Raw genomic sequence first — 10,176 nt, 5'->3', positions numbered from 1 at the left:
TGCAGTCTTAGCTGTGAAGACCTAGCTAATTTTCTAGCTAATTGGAGCTACCAGTACCAAAGCAGATCCACTGTACTAATGATTGCATTATTTTGATTTCAGAGTATACTTGCAGATGTGAGTCCTGCAGAGAAAATATGAGCTCACATACAGTCGTATCAAATCAGGATGCCAGTTTCTATCAGCCTTAATACAAAGAGAATTAGTAAAGGGAGAAAGTCAGATAGCTTTGTGTTTCAAGTTATTTTCAAAATAGAAGGTGGGAGTTTCCCATCTAAAGCTGTTGTTGTTGTACTTGTTATCTAAATCAGCAAAGTCTCATTAGAAGGCAAAGATCTAAAACTTACTAAAGTTACTGTGCTTGTCTCCACTAATTTCAATTGGCTGCAAAACAAAATTAACTTGATATTTGGCTAAATTTGTAATTGAAAGGGACAGAACATTAATCTTGGGATCTTTGAGTCCTATATGATCGCTCAAGGTCCGATTTCATTCCCAAAGGTCTTAGTTTGAAATTGTAGTATACTGCTTTTTTTTTGGTAAATTGTCTTTATAAATAGTTTTTTTGTCTCTTGTTTTGTTCATTGTTCATTTGTTCTATCAGAGGTGACACACAATTTGCTTAGTCTCATTATTGAAGCTTGTGCTGTCTTAATAACCTTTCTCACACTTCTTCCTCAGTCTTTTCCTTACAGGACAGAAAACAAATTTGCAAGGACCATGCTTCATTAATCAGATTGATTCTATGTCATTAATGACTGTTAATTACAAAGCAAGAAGAAAGAAATGTACCCCCTCAACCATTTTGTTTCCTTCCAGAGACATCTTTATGGCCTTTTGAAAGTTAAATGCTTTCTAATATAAATATGTTCCATCTCATCAGAAATATAATTTAATTCTAATTTAATACAATTTGACATCAAAGTTTCTATAAAACGATAACATAATTTGGGTACGATAAATGGTTTGTGTTTCTGCTACATTCATATTCTGTTTATTTTCTTCTGATTTTCGTATGGCACAAGCTAGCTGATTGTTCACTGGAACGCAAATTGTTATTCCAGTCAGAGAGTCCACTTGCCCTATACATAAAAAAAATTAAGACATTTTAATTACTTGGTGGAAACAGGTAGCTTCCTGAATGCAATCACAAAAAATCTTTACTTAATAGCAATGTTTCATATCACATTATTAGAAATCTGTCAAAGAAATAAGGGCATGTAATTCTGATAATGGTAAAACTGGCAAATAAGAGCAACCCAAAATTCAGATATTATTGCTGAAGAAAGGAAAAACAATAACTTTCACACAAATATCTTAGATATCTGTCTATCTATCAGAGTCCCCAAGGTAATGAAAACTCAAGAAGACTGATTGTCAAAGCACTTGCTAACTTCAGTGTGTCAGGATGGGCTCAGAGGAAACTCTTAAACCTCCTATAAGAAATGGAGCATATAATTTGCATTTGTAGGCTCTTTACATTTCTTCATTCATATGTCTGTAGTTTAACTTTAGGTCAAAGATTAGAACTTCATTATCAGGGAATTAGTGGGAATGGTCCCAAAAGCTTTTTGACAGCAAACTTTTCAATCTTTCCTCACATAGGAATAAGAGACAAAAAGCAGAGAATGTCTGACTGCAGGTTACTGCTGTTAATGGAAAAGCTATTACTTAATGCTATGAAGTATGCAAGTTTTTTAATATGATGGATGGCAAAGGCACGGACGTTTAATGAGAGAGCAGTAGTTTTCTGAAAAGTAAAATATAAAATGCTTTTGTATCAACAAATACGAAAAATCATGCATGAATTCAAAATAGAAGTCTGCCTTTTTCATTTAAAATCATAGAGAAGAAAGCTGACAGGACATATGATGTGGGAGTAAAAATTATTGACTGTGAGATGCAGATCACAGAGGGAAAGAGATGAAAGAAAAATTAAATTGAGAACTTTCCCTGATAGATTGGCTAGTTGTCTACATTTTATATATGCGTAAATAGATTGTGTATGAAAAGAAGTGGTAGTCTGAATCACATATCCCTGTTAGAGTGATATGTTATCTTTTGTTTTAAAATATGGTTTATTTCTCAGGATATATTTGAAAGATTATTCAATCAAAGTTTACTTAATGCATGATGGCAACTGTAAATAGAGAAAAATAGGAACATAGAATTATAATAAAAATCTTTTGAAAAAATGCAAAGTTCGAAATAAATAATGATAACCTTGGAGGGACTAGATGGGAAACTGAGTGTGTGTGATCAACAGTGTGTGACAGGAAAAGAAGCAGCAGCTCTGTGGAGGACAATCCTGCATGTCTTTTCACTCTAAAGGGTGAGTCCTACATTTTTCCATGTATTTACATTCTGGTCTAAACTAGGGAGAATTCAATGAGAAAGTAGAGGCCAAAAATGAAACTGACAAATGTTTATAGAGACAATAACATATATTTGCGTTAAAACAATCTCCAAGATATATCCTTTCTGGGCAGCATGAAAGAAAACATCTGTTGCAGAGAGAGCAGAGGCTCCGCATTCAGATGATGTCCATCTTTTATGTGCAATTTGGTCTTTTATGCATATTATGGGACACTTTAGTGATACCTCACATAAACTGTGTCTCCCTTGTGGAATCTCACATTGGGGTAGGTTATTGGAAGCTAACATCCATTACAGTGGTAATTTCATCTGGGACAGAGTAGTGGTATTGCATCAAATTTGCAGATGACACCAAGTCGGGGGGGAGTGTCAATCAGCTGGAAGGCAGGAGGGCTCTGCAGAGGGACCTGGAGAAGCTGGAGAGATGGGCTGATTCCAGTGGGATGAGGTTCAACAAGGCCAAGTGCCGGGTCCTGCACTTTGGCCACAAGAACTCCCTGCAGCGCTACAGGCTGGGGACAGAGTGGCTGGAGAGCAGCCAGGCAGAAAGGGACCTGGGAGTTTGGATTGACAGGAAGCTGAACATGAGCCAGCAGTGTGCCCAGGTGGCCAAGAAGGCCAATGGCATCCTGGCCCGTATCAGGAACAGTGTGGCCAGCAGGACCAGGGAAGTGATTCTTCCCCTGTACTCAGTGCTGGTGAGGCCACACCTGGAGTACTGTGTCCAGTTCTGGGCCCCTCAGTTCAGGAAGGATATTGAGGTGCTGGAGCAGGTCCAGAGAAGAGCAACGAGCCTGGTGAAGGGTCTCGAGCACAAGTCCTATGAGGAGAGGCTGAGGGAGCTGGGGTTGTTCAGCCTGGAGAAGAAGAGGCTCAGGGGAGACCTCATCACTCTCTACAACTCCCTGAAAGGAGGTTGTAGCCAGGTGGGCATTGGTCTCTTCTCCCAGGCAACCAGCAGTAGGACAAGAAGGCATGGTCTTAAGCTGTGCCAGGGGAGGTTTAGGTTGGATATTAGGAAGAAGTTTTTTACAGAGAGAGTAATCAGACACAGTAATGGGCTGCCCAGGGATGTGCTGGATTCACTGTCCCTGGAGGTTTTCAAGATGAGACTGGATGTGGCACTTAATGCCATGGTCTAGTAACCATGGCGGTGTTGGATCAGTGGGACTTGATGATCTCTTTTCCAACCCTCTTGGCAGGTGCTTATGGTTGCAGATTGTGCATATGGAAAATCACCAAGGAATAGGTTTTGAGGATACCAAGCGCATTCCATCCAGGGAGTAGCAGCTGTATTTTACCCTACAATTTCCATACTGTTATAACTTGTGTTAGGATGTGAACATAACTTGTCAGTTTCCTCTAATGTTTACCCCAGCCATCTTCCCACAGTCTTATAAACACAGAGTGAAATTGGGCTCCTCAAAACTGAACTGTAGAACCTCTTTTTTAATTTTTGTTCATGGTTCTGTTTTAATAAACTTTTTTTATTTATTAAATTCTTTTTGGTTTTAAGAACCATGCATAAGACTTCTGCATGTGCCCTCAGGTTCAGCTGTACCAGCCTCATAGTCCATTACATTAAATGTCCCTGTTACACTAATTTTATAGATGTGATGTAAGGATTAGGGAACTCTGCTAAATATCTAGGAAACACATTAAAATCTGAAGATCAGAAACACTTTATATGGAGCACATTCATCAGTCCATGTCTTCAAATATTTGTGACAGCTGACAGACTGCTCGTTGGGCCAGCATGCACAGCACAAAGGAGACAGGAGTTAAGTGAGGCAGGAAAACAAAGCATCGGAAAGAAAACTGTCCATTTGGCATCTCCTGCTTTATATGCTTCTATTGTGAACTCCTTCATTCAAAATATTATTTGAAGCCCCTCTGCTGAAGCCTTTGGGTCTTCCTAGAAATGAACAGAAACAGATTTAAAACGGTAGTCTTCATTGGTCAGGAATTATTAAACTAACTATTTGTATTTTCTATAGAGAGGAATTTTCTTCCTCTCAGAATACACATTTATTATCAATCCCCCCCAGTTTGTTATTTATTGCCTGCTCACAGGTCAGGTCAACCAATTCAATTTTTTAATGTCCAATCATGATTTTAGGATATTTAATTTAGGGCAATAAGTAAGTTGCTAGAAATTTCAGCACATTCCAGGTCAATTCAATAAGTTTTATAATTCTTCTGAAGTTTAAATTTAACACTTTTCTGCTGAATTGCAATCTAATTAATTATCTTCTATGCTACTCATCAAAAGGACTCCTCTTCTCCTACCTTAACCTGCTAATAAATGTCAGTGTTATGAAGAGGAAGGTGCCCGATTTTCATTTGCACTAATGCTCTTCATAAGGAGTGACAGTAAAAGAGGCCTAATAGGACTGTAAAATTCTTTGTCTCCAGTTTTAAGGACCCCTCTCTACTGATAGAATGGACAGCTGTTCTGGCAGTGTCTAAATAAGCAAAGATTTAAGATTTTGCTAGTAGAGAGGTGAATAGACAGTGAATGACAAATGCCAGTTCTAGGATTTAGAATGCATTAAATGTATATACACTATTTTTTTTTTATAAATTGTTCATTTATTACAACAGGAAGAAAATTTTTTTCTCCATAACCCTAGGGACATGCTTAACTGTCTTCCTGTTGATAAAACTTTTTAAGGTTCATATTTTTCCTTCTACCAGCTCCATTGTTTTTAAAAGTCAGTCTTAGAAGTTACATAAATTGAAGGGAGAGGGGGGCAGAGAATGAGGTTATTTTTTTTGTTTCTCTGACAAGCAGATATTTCCAGAAGCATGCTGACATTTCATCATCTTGTATTCTCGAAGAAGGGCTATATTTTGTGGGTGATTGTTTCCAATACATAGAGTTACAGCTTCATTCCTGTCCTGTATTAGTTGAAGCACATAGCCTTTTTGTCCTGCATGAAATTATTATGAGTTGTTTCAAATGCAAGGAAGGAGAATTGAGCAGTGAGCAGAACTGTCCAAGGCAGATATTTGCACAGCTTCTATTCCTTCACCTGAAAAATAGAGAAAAATATCAGGAAAGTGATTACTTTTAATCAACCACAACTGTAATGACAGAGACATTGTTGCTGTTCCAGCATTTTTGTGATTATTCCATTGTTTTTACTATTTTAGTAATCCAATCTTATTTTAATTCCTAAGAATATATCTAGCTGAACAGCTTTTGTATGCATATACATTGTTAGGGACCATGGTGGCTCCCTGGAGAGCAGCAGGGCAGGAATGGGCAGCCAGGGCTGTTCCCACTGTCCCCGCCAGGGAACTGGGCAGCTGGGACCCAGGGCCAGCCCCAGCCCTGGGCAGTGTGCACCCCTCTGGAGACGGACAGAAGCCAGGGCATCAGCCCATGGAGAGGGATTCATAAAGAGGCAGACTGGCAGCTTTGCTTACAATCCAGGCATCCCAAACTTTGGTTAAACTGTAACTTACCTGCTGCCTAAACCTTCAGGTATCTGTCCATCCATCATCGTCTACCTACCCAAATGTCGCAACATGAGTACACACCAAATAGTTACACTGCAGGCTTTGCAGACAGGAACAGTCCCAAGCTCTTCCAGAAGAACATCTGGTCAGTCACATCAGTCACATCTTGGAACCCCTTTGCTGCTCTGGATTTTCCTGAAAGCCTAATTTTATTTTATTTTTTTAATGAGATGAGGGACACTGTCGGGGATGGCTGTTAGTGATGTTAGAGATGAGCAGTCGTTCCCCAACCACAGATTCGTGTCTGATATGCAGCACTGCTACAATGCAATCGGTTGAAAGGCAGCTGGTGAAGAAAGCACCATGACTGGATGGGAAAAGGGGGGAAAGGCAACATCTGTGCTGGGAGTGAATGGGTGTATTAATAAGAGAGAAAGTTTTCTGGGCCAGACAAGGTTGGCAGAATTCGGAAATGCCTCCCTTCATTTCTCTACTGCCTCCCAGCATAGATGTTGCCCTACTACTCAACTTCATTTCCTTCGGAAGGCATGTTTTTACCCTATGCAGCTTACAAGGGAAGAAATCACAGTTTCCCATTCTGCCCTCATCATCCCCTTACTGCACAGTCACTGCTTACTTTCATGCCCTTAACTCCAGTCTGAAGTCCCCTTTCACTACCTCTCCCAAACGGCAGAGATGCTTCTGGTTTTCCTACAGTGAATCAGATGATGATTCCCACCTCAGCCTAGGAATATCGTTCTCTCTGAGTATACTGCACCTGCTTCGCTCCCTCTGGGACCCTCTACAGCCACTGTCTCATTTATGGTGGGTAGGGTGAGCCCAGATCCAGCTGGTGCAGGGGTCTGTAAGCCCTCTCCTCCTGCAGCTCTGTGCCCTGCAAGTTCAGGAAAAGCCAAGATCAGCTTATTGCCATCTTCACTTGGGCTCTGTTTGGTGAGGGGCCACACATCTGCAGGCAAGTGTCAGTATGAATGTTGTTTAAGGCTCTCCCTCTGGGCCAGCACCTTGCAGCTTGCTCCATCTTGGGGGTGCATTGTGTGGTTGACATAAGTTGCTGTGTGATCTTCCGCTGCCCTCTCCACACTTCCCAATAGCTTTGTCTTATTTTTGTTCAAGGGGAGACAAAGTTGGCTACCGGCCCAGATTCGCAGCTGGTGTCTCTAGAAGAAAGCTTACAGAGGGAAAAACCACAAACCAGTAAACAAATAACCCAAATTCCATGCTGAATGCAGTTGGCATCGTTCAGCCTTACAAGACATTGGAGACTGAGAGGAGGTTAAGGCTGTAACTACTTTCTCCTGTGATGGGAAAAGCAGCAGTAGTTGCTCTCTCTCCTCCAGTGGTGTCCAATAAACTGCTCCAGGTGGGAGCAATGCTTTTAGCAATGCTGTGCAGTGCAGGAGTTAGAGCCTGAGAAAGAAGAAATAAAAAAGGAATTTGCTGTGATGACTTAGAGAGAATACACTGCCACTGCCAGAAAATATTCCCACAGCCAGAAATAAATAATTCTCTCTTTCAAAAAAATTTCAAAAAAAAAAAATCAGCTTGTTTTCCCACCTGGATTGCATACACAACAGCACAGTACAGAAGGTACAGATAGGGTGGTTCTGCAAGGAGGAGAATGCACCTTTTCTATGATGCAGCATTGCACTTGGGTAATATAAGGGGGCTTGCAAATGTTAAATGTCACAACAATGAACGGCAGGGATGGGCCAGCAAATTGTTTCAGACAAGTGCCTTCCACAGAATCTGGCAGCCCCTTTTCAGGTTTGCCTTTGAGGAACTTTGGGTGGAATGCCTGTTTCAGTCAAAAAGTGCCCTCTAGCAACTTATCCCAGTACTTCTGCCTGGTGGATGGGCTTGCTTGGAGAATGCAGCCATGTGGCATTAAGATGGAGACCCTGCCTTGAGTCTCTGGAAAGGTCTGGTCTCCATTCTTACAGGTAGATGAACTTGCATGTGCTTTTTTAAAATTGTTTAACCAGTCTTTCTGAGGAACATGGTACTCTTCCATCTATCCCTCTTCCCTGAGGTAAGATCCCCTGGCTATCAGCTGCATCAGAATGTTGCTCTGCAGTGCTAGCACTTGAACAGATAGTAAACTTAAGACCTCAGTTTTAAGGCATTAATTCTTCAATTGGATACCAAGGGACAAGTACCCCATTCATACCAACAGATCTGTGACAAACCATAAGGTCTTACTTAAACATTAGAGTCCTATGAAAAAATGTCTTCATCCACTCAGGAGCTTTTCTGCTTAGTGGCAGATGATAAAACTTCTCAGCTATCACACACCAACCAGAATGTTCAGTATGGGAATAAGTTGTACGTGTGCACTTTTTTCTTTTATTTCTATTTTGCATTCCCATTATATAATTTCTAAGTTAGTTGATCACACAGTTGATGAGCAAACAATAGAGCAAAGTAATTTGATAAGTCTTACAAATATGAAGTTGTCAAAGAGGAAGATGGGTAATTAGGAAGATTTGGTGCAGAAAAGCATAGTCTAGACATGAGTTGATTTAACTCACAAGGGGTTTCATTGATTTAAAAACAAATGAAGAGATTGTGATCATACCCCACATTGTAATAAAATTTAAACAGAACCATTCTAAGGAATACTTATAGGAATTACAATTGGTTTGCATTTATGTTACATTCATTTCAATTGTCCCAGTTCCTGTTTTGCCATTTTCAATTGTCTTGGGGCAGGAGACAAGTCTTTTTGCTTAACAGTACAGCACTAAACATGCATCTCATGCAAAATAAATATGAAAGTGAATAATGACAGGCATTCTGGGATATTAAGTAAATCAGAACACACCTGCTGCATCAATAATCATTCTGACTGAATATCCGTGGATGACTGAGGAACCAGCAGAAAATAACACATCTTCAGACCTGTGAGGAAGCATCAACCAGATAATCGCATAAACATGTGACAGCTTAAAACCTTGGTAACTTACCAGCAGAAAAGAATCCTCTAATCCATTAATGGTTACAGTAAATACATGATATGATAATTCTGGACATGGGTCCTGCATAATATGGCAGTTTTACTGAGATTTTCTGCAATCGAGATGATAACGGGATGTGGCACACATACAATAACGTAATTCATGGGAGTAATATATTGCACTTGCACCATTGTTAAGGCATGATCTATGAATTTACAGCTATGCTTTCTAAGGTGGGGTACTGATGTGGTTCTGGAGATGAGGCCCTTGATGGCTGCTGTGAAGTCAAGCAGGATCTCAGCTCCTGACACCAGCTAGGAACTATTCAAGGCCTCAGTCCACAGGATATCCATCAGCAGATCATCAAGGTAATCATGTGAGGATGACGAAATTAAAATACCCAAAGATCTCACTGCTCCCCAGGTACTTGAAGATGGGAGAAAACCGCTCAAATCTCTTTCAAAGCCATGGAGGTTTTTTCGTGCTGTTCTTGGTCTGGTTTCCCTCTATTCCCCCCAAGACAGCTTCACTGTGTGTGAAGACTTACAGAGGGACACAGAAGACTTTGGAAAACTTCTGTAGGTTTTCAGAAACACTGATGTATAGCTAATTTATTGCAAGCTTGTATGTGTAAGAGTTCTTCTCATTTCTGTACCTGATAGTGCAGCATCATTACTTGCCTCCTGCTGAGATGCCTATCACAGATTGGCTCAGGCAATTGCTGGTTACGACCGTGTGGGAACAAGACAGACTCACTAGGAGTATTAAAACATAGCTCTTGTCAGACAAACTTGATTGATTATTCCTTTCATACGCACTACTGAATTAGCGGATGAAAAGAAAGGGACAGCATAATAATTCCTGATTTCAATGTCAAGAAACCTTACTTGTAAAATTAATTCAAATTGACTTAGAGTGGAAGTGTGAAGCTGTGGTTAAAGGTGATAGACAGGTCTTATTCAGATGAGGGGAAGGGCATAGGGATCACTGCAGAGATAACAAGAGTTTTTCAGAGATAGTAAAGAAAAAAGAGTTATGTGCCCAAGTCTCAGTTAATGCCACAGGGAATTGGGGATCTCTCTGTGTGCCTTTGAAAATCTCTTTAACTTAGATAATTAGAGAAGTTGGCCAACAAAACGTAAAGTAAGTGGCATGTTCATGAAATTCAGCTAAAAAAAAAAAAGGAAAGACTCATGAGTAATTAGAAGACTAATTAGAAACATAGAGAAAGGTAAAATATAACTGAACATTTGAAGAAAGTGGTCTGGTTAGAAATAATTGAAAATCTGGGGTGTATATTTCCAGAGGGCTGAAATAACCAGGAAAAAGTCATGATAATAAAAAAGTCAAGAAAAGT

At 40.1% G+C, this 10,176-nt stretch overlaps 1 protein-coding gene across 1 annotated transcript in view; it reads right to left on the bottom strand.

The window, feature by feature from the left end:
• Positions 1-2,263: 2,263 nt before the first annotated feature.
• KCTD8 (potassium channel tetramerization domain containing 8) overlaps positions 2,264-10,176 on the bottom strand; it is a 113,452-nt gene continuing 105,539 nt past the window's right edge. Inside the window, exon 2 of the mRNA XM_064652924.1 lies at positions 2,264-8,763. Coding sequence (XP_064508994.1) covers positions 8,702-8,763 — 62 coding nt within the window. The 3' untranslated portion in view covers positions 2,264-8,701. The remainder of the gene's footprint in view (positions 8,764-10,176) is intronic.

The sequence above is a fragment of the Pseudopipra pipra genome, chromosome 4 (genome assembly GCF_036250125.1).
Source record: "Pseudopipra pipra isolate bDixPip1 chromosome 4, bDixPip1.hap1, whole genome shotgun sequence".
In the NCBI taxonomy this organism is placed as follows: Eukaryota; Metazoa; Chordata; class Aves; order Passeriformes; family Pipridae; genus Pseudopipra; species Pseudopipra pipra.
Note: the sequence above shows the minus strand (reverse complement) of the source record. Positions and strands in the feature narration are given on the sequence as shown.